This window comes from Mytilus trossulus, chromosome 4 (assembly GCF_036588685.1).
Source record: "Mytilus trossulus isolate FHL-02 chromosome 4, PNRI_Mtr1.1.1.hap1, whole genome shotgun sequence".
In the NCBI taxonomy this organism is placed as follows: domain Eukaryota; kingdom Metazoa; phylum Mollusca; class Bivalvia; order Mytilida; family Mytilidae; genus Mytilus; species Mytilus trossulus.
This window is the reverse complement of record NC_086376.1, coordinates 71,659,174-71,678,841: the sequence shown is the minus strand read 5'-3', so window position 1 is coordinate 71,678,841 and position 19,668 is coordinate 71,659,174. Positions and strand designations below refer to the sequence as shown.

Here is a 19,668-nt window from a genome sequence, read left to right as displayed (position 1 = left end):
ACGCGCTTGCTTGATGAAGATTATTTTTAGAAGTTTTTTGCATGGCCACTGACATTAGTTTCAATACGTGGTTTATTTTTGAATGCACGTTGAAAGAGAAAATCGTAAACCAGATTTTTATTTCGTCATTTCAATTTATGTTAATCGGAAATTCTACACATAGAAAGAAAACAACAGAAATTCCAATAAATATAGATGTATAACATTATTTTTAACTAAAATACTTTTCTGATAATTTGTATTGATTTCTTTTAAGTCTCCAGTATGTTCAATGAACGGACGCATTTGCTTTTATAACAAATATACCAATAGAAAACCAATGAAATAAGAGTAGAAAAGACATCAATAACATCATGTTCGACAGCATGAGAGCACCTAACAAGTAAAAGCTCAGTAACGATCCTGCATTATGGTATTTTAACCTAATATTTGTATTCTATTTTATAGTTTTGTCTTATATTTGTGTTGTTGTGTTAATGGTATGTGAAAACTTGTAACTGCATTATGAACATGGATTGATATGGCCCATCAGTGTGTTTGCAATGAGGTTTTCTGATTAGAAATTGTAGTTAAAACACATTTTGTCCTATTAGCTATATATATAGCAATCGATATTATTAGAATTTTAAATCCAATGTCTACGAGGAAAAAAAATGATCAGACACCCTGCCACTCTGCAGAATTTACCAAGCTAGTATATTTACTTCCTTTAAGTTATAATGAAATACAAGAAAACGAAAACAATATATATAAAAAGCTGAAGGCTGAAAAAAATAGGAGTTCGGAATCATTGGATTGTATAATGGGTCGTCTATTTGCTCTCAACATCTAACGATTCTGTTTTACGTTGTACATGTAAGGTTAATTGAAAAAGATGTACAAAATACAAGGGGTAAAATTTGACACATTTGCAATTGGATTGTACCTATAAACCCTGTTAGTAAATTAATAAATTGTGTCATAATGATTTATTGACCGAAAGTAACAACAGTTACATAATGCCAATCCTTTTCATTTATTTTAATTTATACCTCGAAGATAATAAATCTTCCAAAATGTTTCTTCGCAATGATCAATCGCCTGTTCATTGATGGCAAACTGACGTTAATGAACCAATAATTTAAATTTATTTCCCTTCAATTTAATTTAAATTGCATGCAAATTACACCTTATATGATTTGTATAATTCTCTAGAATGAGTAGGTTCATCCAGCTGCTGAATACTAAATACGATGATTTTCCCGCTTTTTAACCCTATCCATAAATGGTCCTTACAATCAATAGTCACACAGAAAGGGTTTTTAATTTCCGAATGAATAATATATTGCAGGAAATTTCCTGATTGATCTAAAATATGCAGCTTGTTACAACTATAGTCGGAAATGATTATTCTTGCTTCACTGTCGCAACAAATACTGTTTGGATTGAAATGCTCGTCACTGTCACTGCTTCCGGTATAAACTAGCTTTAATGATCCGTCTCTATTAAATAACAAAATTTGACCACTTTTTTCACTTGTTTCATCCAAAACACAAATGTCACCATTCTTATTTTCGGCAAGTCTCCTTGGTGTCGTGAAAATTCTGTTTGAACAATAATATTCTATTGTTTGCTCTACTTCAAAATTATCATTCATCCTTACGACCTGTCGACGACTCTTGCTGTCTGTATTGTAAGACCATGAGTCAACAAGCGACACTAAAACATCGCCATTTTTGCAAAATGTCACTGCAATCGGATGTAAATCAACATGGAAAAAAGACCAACCAATATTTTGAGTTGATGATAAAGTATTTACAGGTAATCCCATGGGAGTTATTTGAACAATTCGATGGTTATAGTCTACTGCTATTAAGGTGTTTGGAGGCTTGAGGGTCCAATCTTCAACAACAAATTTAAACTCAATTTTCTTTCGTTTATTCTCACCAATGTCAAAAAAAGAATTTGTGGTAGAAAATCCCTGGTGTATCCAACATACATCGGAGCCTATAACGCAAATACAACAAACTGGGTTATCTTCACAATCGATGGCTAAATGAGGAACGGGTGGAAATATAGAACCAGAAATGTTGTTCATAGATGGCGGATAATTGCTAACGTGTATAGTAGATTGCATATATGGCAATGGTAGACTGTTAGTATCATCCGTTTCATGATTTTTGTATTTATGATCAAAATATGAGGACTCTTTTGGTTTACTGTTTTTGATACCGGCATTTATATCTTGATGTCCGCGAGCTGATTGAATTTCTTTTGCATTTGTATAAATGTTGGAGAAACTTTTCTGTTTTTCGCTAAAATGATCTATCCATTTATTACTCTTTAAGCTTCTGTCATTTTCTTTGAGACTGTTATGGTTATTCATTCGCGGACTTATTTCGTCAATGTTCAGAGTATTTTCTAAACAATAAGACATTGTCTGTTTAGATTCTGTATACCTAGGTTTAATATTCTCCTTTCCTCGAATAGGATAATCCAAATCAGTTTCAGGAAAAGATGTATCGGGATTAACCGCTCCTTTGACCAACACAACCCCGAACATGGACTTCATAAAAATAGTATCAATTTTACCTGGTTCAAATACCGGCATATCTATTTGTGGGTGCAATATATTGACATCATCACGTCCAATATGTTCTCTTTTTCTAAAGAAATTCCATTTTGAATAATCTGCATTATGTGTATTCATCGGTTGAAATATATTGGTAATTTCGTTTTCTGGACGTTTTTCTAGCTTTGAATAGACTCGTTGTTTTATTGCATTCAGATGTGTATGGTTCTGCTTTGTTATTGTCCGACATTCCTCTAGCAATTCATTTTTTATTTTCTTGATGTGCCTTAGAAATTCTTCCGCTCGATTATCTATTATTTCATTTATAATTTCAGCGGTTTCTTTTGACTTGTGATGATATTCTTCAATTTCTTTCAAAATCTCTTCAAGTTCTAGATCGTTTTTAACAGGTTGACCCGGAACATCCGGGGTCTTAAATAGTTCATCAAATCTTATCTCTTTCTGTCTTGAACTTGCTCTCTTGACGTCATGGACATGTGCAGAATGACGTTCTAAAATACAATCTGAACAGACGTGGCTTCGACATAAAAAGCAATAATATTTCAGTTCTTCCTTAACATGCCTGTCACACACCGACTGTAGACATTCCGAAGATGACAGATTTTCCATTACTGTTCAGAAAATAGTATTTATTAATCCCTATTCTGTATGAAAAACACCTTAAATTACTATAATAGCGATTCGTTACGCATAAATCCTCTATCTCCAATAGCAGCTAGTTATCCCACGAGAAAATGAGCAATAAGTACGAATATGAACTACCTTTTGATTGTTATATATTAATGCTAATGACACCTATGACGATCTTTATAATAAAAGAGCTATTTGTTTGTACCCTTTAAAAGCTTTGAAACGAATCACTGGTTACGAATCAACCTGCATTGTTTAGAAATTAAAATACAAAACAAACGTGTATACCGACAAACACTTTCTTATGTATAAAATATCCCTTTAAATTTGTAGTTCATTCGCCCTACTGTGTATTGAACTAGTTTGACCTTTTGACAGTTCTCACAATTAGCTATTTGCTTTTATATTTACAATGGGAATAATATTATCACGGAAAATTGTCATAGTGAAAAATACACTTAACAACAAAAGTATATCAATAAAACATTTAGCTCTCGTTCAAACAATGAAATAGCTGATAAAAAATCGTTATGTATTTGAATTTATTCAATCACACATGTGGCCAAGATACACATTTATATAAAAATACTAAACTTTAATTAATATTATAGGTGACTGAAACGAATTTATAAATTACTTTGGTCTATATTATTCATATTCTGAGAAATATTCGAACGGTACATAAAATGTGAGGATTCACATAACCAAATAAGATTATTCCTTGCGCTGTATTAAGTTGAATGTCCTAAGAATGGTTCAATACAAACTTGTAAGAGTTAGGAATTTGAAAGTCAAACTACAGTAAAACCTAGCTAAACCGAATCCTGCATAAACCAACCGAAACCCTGTATAAACCAAACATGTTATTAAGCGCCGTCATATCAAATTGTATGCGTTGTGAACCTGATAAAACCGAACATCGGCCAAAACCAAAATCTAAAGTCCCGAAGAGGTTCTGTTTAGTCAAGGTTCACTGTAATGCATCCTCCTATAATGACGTTTAACTTAGCAATTAAAAATAAAATCTTACTCGTAACATTTGCAAACTTTTCCCTCATAGACAAATTTAGACAACATAAATGAACATCCTTATTTATACAGAAGCATGTGTGCAAACAACACAGTCTTATCTGAATTGATTGGACAATAGCTCTTCTTTGTGAATGATTAATCTATTAATCATTTATCTTTACAGTAAATTGTTTCCTGATTTTTGTAATTATGAAAAATAGGAGCGTTTATCATTTGCCAATAAGATAGTCACGACACAAGAAAAAATCTTAAAAGAGATGAGTTACCGCCCACGAACAGGCACGCAAGACGATATTTTTTATTTGTTTGTTTGCTCAGAGGTGCATTAGTATTCAAATTTGATGAAGAGTTTAAGAATCACTTATTTTCGTTGTTTGGACGAATAATTGAAAATTAAAAATAAAGACCAATTTTGCTTAAGGATGTACACCTCTGAGGAGCCAAAAATTTCTAGAATTAAACTTTTTTTCTTAACCTGATTTTTAGGTTTATAAGACTGTAACAAAACAATTGGTGAAGAAAAAATCATATGGTGGTGTGCTTCTTTTTTTGCTACGGCCCTTTGAAAATGCCCAATTTTGATGATTTTCTCACTTTTCATCGATTTTTACCTATTTTTTGGCTATTATCGTGAAAAAAAATCACAGTTCCACAATTTAACTTTTTTCCATACTTTCTATAAAGATGAAGTGGACCAATCTGAATAAATTTAACTTACAAAAACTATAGGTAGGTGTTAATATAAGAAAGTTTTATCATATTTTGATGCTTTTTTGTATAAAATTTACCATACTGCCAATTTTGTATTTTTATGATTTTTCTCATTTTAAAGAACAAAATGCATATTAATTCACCCTTTTTGTTATGAATGATTGAAAAAATACATATCTAAGAAATTTGAAAAGACCAAAATGAGATGGGATGTATATTATTCTTGTAAAATCATTTTTTGTATCCCTCACCCATTTTCTCAAAATTTTGACTAAAAATACTGACTTGAATGGTCGTAAAATTTGAAAACTGGATTATTCAAAAACCGTTCATGGTAAATACACAATTTTTTCACAGAGTTATGTTTGATTATAATATTTTTAAAATTCATTGATATTTTCCACTTCTATCATATGTTTTCGAAATAATTTAAGAACGAGATTTCAACGAGACTGAACGAGACTGAAAAGTCAGAAGAATACATCCTTAACAAAGCAATAGCACATAGTAGTTTCGATAACTTCATATTAAAGAAACATGGTGCGTATTTGATACATATGACGTACCACTGTACTTATACATACCGCCATTTTGCCATTGTAAAATATTTTTGCATTCTTATCTCATTATTCGGCTAATGTGCTTTGTCTATGTGCCTTTTTATGTTTCTTGTGTTATTGTACACTGGTTAATTTGTGTAATCTTGTCTTTAATTTTTGATAGAAATCGTGGTATACATGCCATTTTGTGACTTTTTGTTACATCTGTATTTTATTTTTGCAGAGTGGTTTAACTAGCTTTATAAACCGGTTTAATCCACCATTTTTTCTTTACAAAATGCCTGTTTCAAGCCAGGAATATGACGGTTGTTATCTTTTCGTTTGTTGAGTTTTAGCTTTTGATTTTGCCATTTGATTTTCTGGTTTGAATTTTCCTCGGAGTTAGGTATTTTTTGTGATTTTACCTTGTTCACAGTTATATCATAATATTATTATAGAAATAACTATTATTTGAGAGAAAAAAAAAACATTTCAATATTCTGAAGTTCAAATTTTCCTATTTGTATTTTATCAAGTGGAATTCGTTTAATATGTTGAAATCGAAATGTGATTTTTTTACACGGTCTGCGGCTATTTATCTACATTCTATTTCACGTTTAGCTTAAGATTTTACATGAAACACATATAGACAAAAGAAGCTAGTTAAGTCTTACGGCTTCATATTTTTCATGATTAAGAATATAATGCATCGTTTGTGTTTCATTTATGGTATAATTTAATTTTGGATGTAACGCGTCTTCTGATTGGCTGACGTAATTTTGTTATGAGCCCATAGACATAATTTAGTCATGTGACCGTGACGTCATCAACGTTTCTTCATGTTTTTTCTACGATTTAAAATGGAATTTAGAATTAAATTATAAGAAATGAGTGTAATATTTTTTCTGTCTATTCGAAATAACATAACAAAAAATGTGGTGCACACTGTTAAATAACCCGCTACGCGCGTTATTCAGGTGCACCACATTTTTTATGTTATTTCTTCATTGACAGAAAACTATTACAGTCATTCCTGAAATGAAGAAGTTGGCCACAGTAGAGTCTGTCTTGTAGCGTGTGAGTATTTAATACAAAAAGCAGACAAGTAGGTTATACAAAAAGCTCTCCGTTTATTGTGTTTTATATTTTTATCTGTACTATTGTAATATTGAGATATATAGCAAATGCATACGTGTTAAAGGTGGTACCTCAACCTATTATGATTTACTTTTATAAAATACTTGGATGAAGAGTTGTCTCATTGGCACTTATACCACATCTTCTTATATCTATCAATGTTGATGTTCATCGCATCAAAAAAAGAAAAGACTTAATTGTTGTTCGCCTATCAAAATGATTGAATCCTGAATCATTTATATAACTTTAATTGTATGCCAAACATACCTCTATATCCCTATCCCTCAACAACTGTTTTCCATTCGTTTGATACGTTAATTAAGATTTTAATTTGCCAACTGATAACTTAATTTTTGCTTTGATTTTTTCCTTGGAATTTGTTTTTTCTTTTTCTTTTTTTTTAAATTTTACTTTTGAATGTTATGTTGTCCTAATACGATACAAGTACATTTTAATGTTAATTTCTTCTGAATTAACGGTTGCAAAATAAATAATATTTGACACAGAATTGTATTCGTATGTGTTTATAACACCCTTTGAACTTTTGTTAGGCACTTTGATTGTGAAACTTGCGAAGGCACTTTGATTGTTTAAGTTGCGTGTTTGTAATCATTGTTACAACTTATTACTTTAAAAGCTGCATTTTCAGTGTAAAGTCAGCTGGAAACATACATGATTATACTAGTTATATTAATGATATTGCATGCCCTTAAAATGGTAATTTTCATCGACATAGCATGCTTTCTAAAACATAATTTCAGAGATTTTAAATAACAGTTTAAGCAACAATTTAAGTGACATTGAACTTTTGCTCTACTATACTTTGAACTGTGTCGTATCTCACTAGAGAATTATTTTTGATATTAGATCTTACGATACCACAATAGCAGAATATGCTTATCTTCACGACGAAGTGGTGTCCCTCCATGTGTAATGGAAAGATTCGTTTATATTCATCAATTGGTTTATCTATTAAAAATTTATGAGTTCAGATAATCCGTAAACAACAATTGCCTCTAATTTTATTCTTGATATATATGTTGTTCAAAATAAAGTCGACTTGATTAAATAAACAACATAGATTTAATACTGGACTTATACAATCTGACCCATGTTGAACGTAGGTGACGTTCATTCTAGAACAGCAAAATGTGATAATGTTGTCAAACCTTATTCGTAGGTTTTGACGATTATGAGCTTTAAAATCAAATTTATGAGTATTTCATTGTACTGATTTTGAATCTCTTGAGGATTTTTTTTCGAGTTAGCATAGTTTAGTTTTGATGATTATCATTTATTCAGTTTCTGTGTGGTGAATTGGCGATCTTTTTCATCCTGGATATATAAATGAAAGATATGTTGTTTAGACATCTGAGCTATCAGCAATAGAAAAATCAGTTCTTGTTGGTACCATCTATTTTATTTTGAAAAAAATGAGTTATTGAAATACGGAAGAGTCTCTTGCTAAAGAAAGAAAGTACATTCTTAATTATGCACACAAAGTTCGGTTTTGTTGATTTGAAACATTAAGGGTTGTTTACACCTGGTATAGATTGCCTTCGTCGTATTTGGTACTTTCTGAATTTTATTTCAATAAAGTTCATATTCGATTTTTCCTTATAGCTGTTTCGATTCGAGCTCAAATGAAGAGTCTAATATATTTACAACGCGCGTTTGGCGTTCAACTTTAAATGACAGATATCTTCGGTGAGTTTTTGTTCATAACTAAAATTTTAACAATGTGTGCAAAACGTTTAAATCGTGCACAAAAAGAGCAAATTTCAACGCAACGCCTAAACAACAGACATTCAAATTAATATCAAACATTAAATTTGTCAGTTTAACTTTTTCATCAAAGGCGAAGGGATATTGCTGATCTAATTTTTACTTGAAGCTTTAGACGAAAAGCGTAATATTTTCAGACTTAAAAACTTTTATAATTTCCTTATGGAATGAATGGTATGTACTTGGAAATAAATGTTCATTTGTTTTCACCTTTTTTACCCCTCCTTTGCTATGGTGCCAGTTAAGATTGGCATCCTTAAGTGTTTATCTTCCATTAATTTCTACATTGTTAGATTCTTAAGAAACGCTGACTGGTTTACAGGACCTGACAGGGGTTCCGAGTATTTTTTGTTACTAATATACGATTTTATTGAATATTTCAAAGTTCTGTTTTTAATCACATTTTGTGTGTGACTTGTTTGTTGACATGAATATCAATAATGTGGTCATTTTTATAAATTTCCTGTATACAAAACTCTGAACTTTTTAAAAAACTAAGGATTTTCTTTTTCCCAGGCATAGATTACCTTTGCCGTATTTGGCACAACTTTTTGGAATTTTGGATCCTCAATGCTCTTCAACTTTGTACTTGTTTGGGTTTATAAATATTTTTGATTTGAGCGTCACTGATGAGTCTTATGTAGACGAAACGCGCGTATGGCGTACTAAATTATAATCCTGGTACCTTTGATAACTATTTACACCACTGGGTCGATGCCACTGCTGGTGGACGTTTCGTCCCCGAGGGTATCACCAGCCCAGTAGTCAACACTTCGGTGTTGACATGAATATCAATAATGTGGTCATTTTTATAAATTTCCTGTATACAAAACTCTGAACTTTTTGAAAAACTAAGGATTTTCTTATCCCAGGCATAGATTACCTTAGCCGTATTTGGCACAACTTTTTGGAATTTTGGATCCTCAATGCTCTTCAACTTTGTACTTGTTTGGGTTTATAAATATTTTTGATTTGAGCGTCACTGATGAGTCTTATGTAGACGAAACGCGCGTATGGCGTACTAAATTATAATCCTGGTACCTTTGATAACTATTTACACCACTGGGTCGATGCCACTGCTGGTGGACGTTTCGTCCCCGAGGGTATCACCAGCCCAGTAGTCAACACTTCGGTGTTGACATGAATATCAATAATGTGGTCATTTTTATAAATTTCCTGTATACAAAACTCTGAACTTTTTGAAAAACTAAGGATTTTCTTATCCCAGGCATAGATTACCTTAGCCGTATTTGGCACAACTTTTTGGAATTTTGGATCCTCAATGCTCTTCAACTTTGTACTTGTTTGGGTTTATAAATATTTTTGATTTGAGCGTCACTGATGAGTCTTATGTAGACGAAACGCGCGTATGGCGTACTAAATTATAATCCTGGTACCTTTGATAACTATTTACACTACTGGGTCGATGCCACTGCTGGTGGACGTTACGTCCCCGAGGGTATCACCAGCCCAGTAGTCAACACTTCGGTGTTGACATGAATATCAATAATGTGGTCATTTTTATAAATTTCCTGTATACAAAACTCTGAACTTTTTGAAAAACTAAGGATTTTCTTATCCCAGGCATAGATTACCTTAGCCGTTTTTGGCACAACTTTTTGGAATTTTGGATCCTCAATGCTCTTCAACTTTGTACTTGTTTGGGTTTATAAATATTTTTGATTTGAGCGTCACTGATGAGTCTTATGTAGACGAAACGCGCGTATGGCGTACTAAATTATAATCCTGGTACCTTTGATAACTATTTACACCACTGGGTCGATTCCACTGCTGGTGGACGTTTCGTCCCCGAGGGTATCACCAGCCCAGTAGTCAACACTTCGGTGTTGACATGAATATCAATAATGTGGTCATTTTTATAAATTTCCTGTATACAAAACTCAGAACTTTTTGAAAAACTAAGGATTTTCTTATCCCAGGCATATATTACCTTAGCCGTATTTGGCACAACTTTTTGGAATTTTGGATCCTCAATGCTCTTCAACTTTGTACTTGTTTGGGTTTATAAATATTTTTGATTTGAGCGTCACTGATGAGTCTTATGTAGACGAAACGCGCGTATGGCGTACTTAATTATAATCCTGGTACCTTTGATAACTATTTACACCACTGGGTTGATGCCACTGCTGGTGGACATTTCGCCCCCGAGCTAGGGTATCACCAGCCCAGTAGTCAACACTTCGGTGTTGACATGAATATCAATAATGTGGTCATTTTTATAAATTTCCTGTATACAAAACTCTGAACTTTTTGAAAAACTAAGGATTTTCTTATCCCAGGCATAGATTACCTTAGCCGTATTTGGCACAACTTTTTGGAATTTTGGATCCTCAATGCTCTTCAACTTTGTACTTGTTTGGGTTTATAAATATTTTTGATTTGAGCGTCACTGATGAGTCTTATGTAGACGAAACGCGCGTATGGCGTACTAAATTATAATCCTGTTACCTTTGATAACTATTGGACAAAAACCTGCAAAAACATTAAGTTAAATTAAGGATGTATTCTTCTGACATTTCAGTCTCGTTCAGTCTCGTTGAAATCTCGTTCTGGAATTATCTCTAAAACATGAGATACAAGTGTAAAATATGAATGAATTTAAAAAATGTAATAATCAAACTCAACTCTGTAAAAAAATTGGGTATTTCCAATGAGTAGTTTTTAATTAATACATTTTTCAAATTTTATTACCAATCGAGTCAGTCTTTTTAGCCAAAATATCGAGAAAATAGGTGAGGGATACAAAAAATGATTTTTCCAGAAACATGTACACCCCACATCCCTTTTTTCTTTTCAAATTTCTTAGATATGTATGTTTTCAATCATTTATAACAAAGAAGTTGAAAAAACATGCAATTTGTACTTAAAACGGAGAAAAATCACAAATTTACAAAATTGACAACATGGTAAATTTGACACAAAAAAGCATCAAAATATGATAAAACTTTCTTATATTAACACCTACCTATAGTTTTTGAAATTAAAATTTATTCAGATTGGTCCCCTTCATCTTTATTGAAAGTATGACAAAAAGTTTAATTGTGGAAATGTGATTTTTGTCATGATTAGAGCCCAAAAATGGGTAAAAACTGATGAAAAATGGGAAAATCACGAAAATTGGGTACTTTCAAAGGGCCGTAGCAAAAAAAGAAGTGCACCACCGTATGATTTTTTCTTCACCAATTATTTTTTTACAGTCATATGAACACAAAAAACAGGTTTAGAAAAAAAGTTTAATTCTAGAAATTTTTGGCTCCTCGGAGGTGTACATCCTTAAAGATAAAGAAAATTTAGAATACTCAATCTAAGGTTGCTATAACGTAATTATCAGTATTTGGTTAGTGTACCCATGACATATCAAAGAATTAACAAACAGCTATTCGTGCATTTATTAGCTTAACAACAGCAACATATCTTTATCAATATTGGGCCACACATTTATGAAACTTGATAAAAAAGAATTAAACTTGATTTGATTTATATGTTGCCAAATGTTGTCTTCTGTTGAAAAAAATGCTATATGCATCTATTTGAATATTTGTTTGCCTCCACCCCTTCTCCAAAACATGCTATGGTCTTTTCTTTATTCAGCAGTATATTTGTTATACAGAATCCGATTTAATCTGCGGAAGGCGGGTTTTTCTACAAACAGATGTAATTCATTCATCCGATTAATTTAAAAGATAGAAACACAAAGTACCACATCAAATCAGATCCTTATTACCTTCATCCAGAATACTAAGACAGAACCTATTCTTTAGCTCAAAGGCGTGTGTAAAACTAGTGATTCGCAATATGCGTAGAATGTTTATTATGTTCAACTAGCGACACATCCCTACACATTACAACATCATCTAGGGATTTTCAAACATTCCTTTTTTAGATGAATTAAGGTTAGATGAATAACCTTTCACTATAGTTTTGAGCCATGTTGGGTGGCAAACTGATTTTACTCAATATTTTTTCCTAAGTACAAAATTTTTGCTTATCTGCCATTATGTGGCAACATAATATATGATATGTAATTATTTGTTTTGCCTCATTCACCACATTGTAGTCTAATTAAAAAAAAATAGAACATAGATGCAAATAGCCATGAAAACATGCACAGAACTAAAATATTTCACATCATTATAACAAAATAATGAAAATTTCGTTTTTTTCTAATTTCCAATAAAACGAAAGATACCAGAGGGAGAGTCAAACTCATAGATAGAAAATAAACTACCTACGCCATGGCTAGAAATAAAAAGACAATAAAATACTACTTCGAGTTAAAAAATTAGTGAAAAGGTAATCAAAACTTATATTATTCTGAATATATGCACAAAGAACTCCAAAAAAATAAGCATGCCAAAAATCAACTGAAAATTAGTCAAACAGTTCACTTTGAAAATTAAAATTTACATGTAAATAAATGAATGTTGAAAGTAATTTAAGGCAAAAGAAATATACTACTGTTCAATAAAACTGTACAAATGTCGTGTGGCATGAACGCTTTTCTGTATTACCCATCATATGGACCACTCCGACTGTACTGTTTGGAAGCCAGGGAGGTATTTTAAATTGATATGTGCTTTATGACAAACAAGGACTATGAATAATAAGAAAATTCTATTTGAGATATTTATAATGAATGTCAGTACCGACGTATGAGTTGATAATGATAAGTTCGACCTCTTTTTATTAAATGTCAAACTTACTCTTTTTGGTACCTTTATCCATTAAAGAATAAGTCATTTTATCACATTTCGTCATAGCGAATTGGTTTTAGTTGATGTTGTTGTCAGGGTCAGGATGAACAGGGTTGATTGTACTCATCGTTATTTTAAAGAAAATTTTACGTAAATTGGCATGTGACGATTGCGGGGTATCACATTCCAACCATCATATTTAAATAGAATATTTTTATTATACAAAATTATGTAGCAAACATGGAGTTGACGTCATACACTTTACCAGCTAAATAGGACAAGAACAATCTATAAGTTTGATTGTGAAATCGTCTTTCTGGTTACTCCAGTAAACGTAAGCGGATGTGTTATTAAATGTTCAATTCCATGTGGAAACATTACTGTTCCATTTTTGGTAAAATTAAAGTTAACTTTCTTAATAGTTTCCCAACTGGATTTTGATGGCTCAATTCCAAATTTATATTTGACCTGAGCTAAAACATGATCTGCGATACCAATACATCCACTTAATCCTGTTGATCGGATACCACCAACTGTCAACCAGTTTCTGAAAGTGATAATTAGAGTTGGTACATCTGTACAGGCTAATTACTACTAAGAATGACAATAATTATTACCGATGAAGATTTTAATTGTCAAAAACGATATGTATCTAGTTACCAAAATTACCAAACAATGAATCAGAACTTTTTTATATACAATTTAAATTGTTTATGAACTTGTCGATATCTGAAAAGGCAAAACAAAATGTAAGTATGTACATAATTAGTTTATGCTTAAAGTTTTACATTTCCATGGCAATATCTAAAACTATCAAACGATTTACGATAAAAGCAGCTTTAAAATAAAAAAACAAAAACAAAAAAAAAACAATATTCGTAAAACAGTCTCTTTAAAACGTTTTTTTTTTACCAAATAAAAGGTTTGTTTTATAGCCATTACGTATAATTTTAAGGTTATATATCAATCAATGAACGATTAAATTCTTAAAAATGTTAACAAATAAAGTTTGTCATTTCATTTCAAGTAATTTGAGATTTAAACTACACAATTGCGTGTTCTATAACAAAATTATAAATCTGAAAATACTAAAACTTTTATTATCATTCTTAATCTAATAAATAATGCATTTGTGTCAAAAGTACGGTTGATTGATGTTCATTATTTTTATAATTGCCTGAATGTCTAAAACTAAAAGCTAAAGCATTCACCATTCTAAAAAAAAAGTTAAAAATTAAGCATACTTGTCCGTTATTCATTAGTGGAGACTGCATTATGTTTTTAAATTTCGATACATGCTTATAACTACTAACTCATAGAAACTTTTTGGGGAATTCTTTATCAAATATTTCATACTTTAAGACCAGTATTAAAGACAAAAAGGTGACATTGTTTTTATTTCAAAATTGAGTTTTGCTTCGTAATAAAAGTTTTGAAATATTTGAATGGTTTGCATTTGAAGGAGTAACAGTCAGCTTGATAAGTTGTACGTAATTTCCTACCGTTAAACTTTAAAACAAAAATGTATTTACTTTAGTTATTTTTTTCAAAACGGTTGTGAGTGTGGAAGCTTTATTCCGTCTTACCCTTTTTAATTGTTTGATGTTTGCAAACGGGTTTTGAAATGCTTGTTAGCGGATAACAATTTCAAATTAATTCAACATCTTAACATGGCCAAGTGAATGCCAAGGAATGTCAGTTTTACCTAGATAAAACAAAGATTACTTAAAGATTAGAAAATATTCAGAATTACTTAAATTGTGTAAAAAGCATTCTTTTCAATTGATATTTTATAGTCTGTCTTTCTCTGTATGATGTTACACTATTGTTTCGGGTAAGTGTGAATTTTGATGCCTATTTAGATATCAGAATCCGCTGTATTTCTTTGCACATGTAGGTAGTCAGGAACCTGACGGCACAGTGGTTGTCGTTTGTTGATGCGGTTTATAAGTGTTTCTCGGGGTTTTTTGATAAAAAAAAAAATGGAACGTTGATTTTTTATGTTTGAAAGGTATTTAACTACTCGTTTGTTAGGCCATCTATAGATTGCTGTTCGGTATGATCCAAGGCTCTGTGTTGAAAAACGTACTATAATGGTTAACTTTTGCCATTGACGGAGAGTTGTCGCATGGCTTTAATTCCATATCTTCTTACATTTATTTTTCAGTCGATCATTAAAAAGTTTAGATTTTTTAAATTTCACCTATCCGGTCTTGCAATAATTTGGTAGTCTTTGTTTTCAGTGGCTGGTCGTACTCCCGTGTACATATGAACAATATCATGCTTCGACAACGAGGGCACGGTTTTCTTCCCATGATTCCATAGTCTTGTGGTTATGCCCGAATTAATCGTAGGGGAAGCATGGCGATCTTCAGTTTCCTCGGCAGTTGGTCCAATAATTACATTGTCATATACTATAAAATAATATTTAACAGGGATAACAATCATTCGAAGACTATAGATATACGTTTAGTGCTCGTTGATAATACATCATAATATATATACTCATAAATATAAACAATAAGATAGCTAGCACACAGGCAAAGATTTCATGGTCAATAACTCATCAAAGGTAATAAAAACAAACAAAACATGGTATCTTAGAAACCAGGAATGGGAATTGCACAAAAGTCAACTGTAGTTCAACGGCATTTAAATCTAATTATCAATTAAATCTTTTGAATCTGTACATAATTAAATACTGTACTAGTTAACATTTAAATTAAAACGTAGTTGAACTGTAATTGACTGGTGTGCAACCATGTCATACAACGATACGTATTGATTAAAAAAGATTAATTCAAATTTTCAGAAATAAAAAATTACCGAAGCCAGTTGCCTGTAAGATAAAAGTGCATACGCCAATTCTTAACATTCCGTTTTGTCTGCAAACGTCACTCACCTATTTTACCTCAAGTATTATGCCTTTCCATTTGAAATATGCAGTACTATAAAACACTAACATAATAAACAGAACTCATCAATTCTTACCAATATTTAGAATATGGCAATGTGTTTTATCAAATGTAAAAACAAGCGTAATTGTTCTACGCCTTTTGTTTAAATCAAAGGCAATAAACCCATTAAGACGATTCAAATCAAAGTAGTAAAATCACATTTTATTTAAACTGACTTTTTTCAAACTTAAAATATTTAATCCATCTATCGCTGTGAAGGAAGTGTATTTTTCATGACTTTTTTTGTTTATAAGTTGCTTTTGCTTCAGGTTTTTCTAAAGTTTAGGAGGAGAATATGTGTATGCATTCTCCGTAAAAAAATTATATGAGTAAGATAATTTGTCAAGTAGATAGCACGAAAAGACAAATTATTTCTGTCCTCATTGAACAGATTTTCTCACCAAACCCTGTTCTCTAAACGGGTTTCCTAATCTAAAATGCAGCTAAATTATATCGATGGATCTGATAGGATGACCAGCATAAAACTCACAAATAACATGTCAGTAACAGAGGGAAGCTGCATGTTATGTTCAGATTTGATGATGATATTTCGTTTTATAAAACTACATGTAGCAGTAATGGTGTTATACTATTGTTTTATTTGTCCTTATTAATATCACTTTTACTGTTTAGTGTGTTTTCATTGATATCTTTTAAACGTGGCTCCGTACTGTATATCTTGTCGTTCTATGATAAATCTAGTATTGTTGTCTTTCATTTTTGCTACTGTTCTGTGTATTTTTATAATAGATAATAGATGTGATATGACTACCATTGAGACAACTCTCCATCCAAGCCAAACTTTGTAAAAGAAAATCATCTGTAAGGCAACACGGAGCCTTGGTGCACACCTTACAGTAAGCTATAGTATGCCCAAAAAAGGGTGAAACCATTCAAAAAGGGAAAACAACGGTCTAATCTATATATAAAAACAAGAAACAAAACATACTTTTGAACCAAATCAACAAACGACAACTATGTTGTGTCTTGTGTATTATTATTTGTCTGTGTCTTTTTTTTGGGGCCCATGGCGTTTATTTTCGATCTATGACTTTGACTGTCACTCTGGTTGGAATTCTCGCCCTACTTCTGCTGTACTGAACATCGCCTTTTTGTGTTTCTTTGATACTTATATGACGTGGCTCTGAACTAATACATCCCGTTGTTGTATTATTGTACTATGGTAAATTTGTGTATTCTTGTCTTTGATTTCTGCCTGGTCTACGTGCCATTTTGGGTTTATTTTTACATGTTTGTTTGTTTTAAAAGAGGGACGAAAGATACCAAAGGGACAGTCAAACTCGTAAATCTAATACAAACTGACAATGCCATGGCTAAAAATGAAAAAAGACAAAAAGAAAAACAATAGTACACATGACACAACATAGAAAACTAAAGAATAAGCAACACGAACCCCACTAAAAACTAGGGGTGATCTCAGGTGCTCCGGAAGGGTAAGCAGGTCCTGCTCCACATGCGGCACCCGTCGTGTTGCTTATGGGATTACAAATCCGGTAAATAGTCTAATTCGGTAGGTCAAATTCATGAAAGGGAAGGGGATTGTAGTTACGACGTAAGGAACATATCCGATATCATTTGTGAAACGGTTATTCCATAACGGTCAACCAACTCGTGATGGCGTCCGTAAAATTTACGAAGGGATGATTTCAACTTCACCATTTGGAACTCTTGGTTTAATAGCTTCCTTGTGAGCAGTAACCCTCTATCAAGAAAATCATGATAGGAAATGCAAGCACGGGAATATCGTATCAATTGGCAGATATATACCCCGTATGCAGGTGCTGCTGAAATGTTGCTACTTAGAAATGGAAAGTTCACAATTGGAAAGCTGAAATCATCTCTTTGGTCGTAAAGTTTTGTCTTCAACCGACCCTCATTGTCAATTTCTAGATGTAAGTAAAGATATGAAGCCGACTTAACTGTATCTGTAGTATCCTTTATCTCCAATTCGATGGGATAGATGCGATCCACATAGTCACCAAATTTTGAATTGTTTAGTGAAAGAACGTCAACTATATAGCGGAAAGTAGAGTTAAAGGACTTTAAAGATTGTAACACAGTGTTGACTGTTGTGCCCTATTTTTGACTTGTTTTCCTATTGTGTCTGTTTGTTTTGTTCACCAATCGTTGTCTATGTAAAGAAATATACTGAGGCTGTCATGTAGATAAGAGGTTAAACTTGGGTTTAACTAGGTTTAATCCACCATTTTCTAAATAGGAAAATGTCTGCGCCAGGTCAGGATTGTGAAAGTTGTTATAATTTCGTTTGATGTGTTTGAGTTGGAGTTAGTGTTTTTGTGTGATTTTACTTTTCAGTTAAATACACTATCTTTTCTATATATCATTTTATGCCACTTTTAAGCGTACAGGAATCCTTGCAATGTCTGTAATTATGTTTGAAGCAGTTCATATTATGTAATATAGTTAGTCAACAAGGTTTTTTTCATTGACAATGAAGTATAGACAAGATCTGAAATAGACTGCTGACTTGCGCATTTTCGTTCAAGTACTCGACTGTATTTTTTATCTACTTACATATAATGCAATACATTACCTTACCAGATTTAAATACTATTACTCCTTTGGTTATTTCTGTGGGAACAGGAAGTATGCTTGAAGATATGACATCTTTAGCAGTTTTGTTAAATATCAAATATTGTCCTTTTCGTGGTTTGATTCTAAAAAATGTATATTAAATAGATGTTTATTAATTCGAAAAAATTGTGATAATCAATAACTTCAATATTCAAAATTGTTAAATTTTACAATTAAGACTAGACAACGAAAAATATATAAGAAAATTTGGGTGAACGGACATTCTAATACAAACGGATATGGGATAAAAAGACATGTCATCCGTAGATTAGAATTTTACACTGAATGATCATATTCTAAAATCCAGATTTGGAACCGATCAACACAAAATAACTTGTTATTAGGAAAACAAGGGATATTAATGTGGAGCAGATCTGCTATCCACTTCGAGGTATCTGCGTTCGTTCCTAGCTTTTGACGGTGTTCGAGTTGCTCAATCTATTTTAGATTTTTGAGTTTGTGCTTTTCATTTGATTGTTTTATAGGTATGTTTTTATCTTTGAAAAGTTTTTCTGTTTGACCAAAGAATTGTAAGTTTTTCTTCTATTAATGGTTTGTTTCTTTATATAGCATTCTATTTCTAAAAAGTCATTCAAAATTCAATATATTGATTACTTGTGTTTGAAGGGAAATAAGTGGGGTAACTTTTTTGTTTATAATTAATTTAACATGTTTCTTTGCATTTACATAAAAGTTAGAAGGATTCTTAAGTAAGTGTAAGCTTAATTCTGTCTGATATAAATATCCTGTTTATAAGCCACTAAAGTATTATAACTACAGGCGCCAAAATACCAGCTGCACAGATCAGCTAATTAAACACATAAAATTATTTTATTACTGTAATAAATTGCTTTCAGAGATATTTGCTAGTGCAATTCAAATGTCAGTATATAAACATGCTACCCTACAGTATATATGTGCTTTAAGATCTCAGTGATATCCTGAAGACTAGTTTAAAAATAATTTGAATTGTT

The 19,668-nt window shown here is 31.8% G+C and overlaps 2 protein-coding genes across 4 annotated transcripts in view; both read right to left on the bottom strand.

Moving 5' to 3' along the window:
• Positions 1-772: 772 nt before the first annotated feature.
• LOC134715890 (uncharacterized) lies at positions 773-3,359 on the bottom strand. The gene has a single exon (XM_063578431.1). The coding sequence runs from the start codon at positions 3,179-3,181 to the stop codon at positions 1,163-1,165; it is 2,019 nt and encodes a 672-aa protein (XP_063434501.1). The 5' UTR covers positions 3,182-3,359; the 3' UTR covers positions 773-1,162.
• A 9,941-nt stretch (positions 3,360-13,300) lies between these two features.
• Positions 13,301-19,668, bottom strand: part of LOC134715889 (glycerol 3-phosphate dehydrogenase-like) — a 32,598-nt gene continuing 26,230 nt past the window's right edge. For all 3 annotated transcript variants that reach the window (XM_063578430.1, XM_063578428.1, XM_063578429.1), the window contains exons 6-8: positions 18,659-18,777; positions 15,325-15,535; positions 13,301-13,668 (exon numbers count right to left, since the gene is read on the bottom strand). In XM_063578430.1, the coding sequence (XP_063434500.1) occupies positions 13,410-13,668; positions 15,325-15,535; positions 18,659-18,777 (589 nt within the window). In that variant the 3' untranslated portion in view covers positions 13,301-13,409. The remainder of the gene's footprint in view (positions 13,669-15,324; positions 15,536-18,658; positions 18,778-19,668) is intronic.

What these genes read in the sequence shown, in the direction of transcription:
- LOC134715890 (XM_063578431.1), bottom strand. Translation starts at nt 3,181, where the DNA reads ATGGAAAATCTGTCATCTTCGGAATGTCTACAGTCGGTGTGTGACAGG.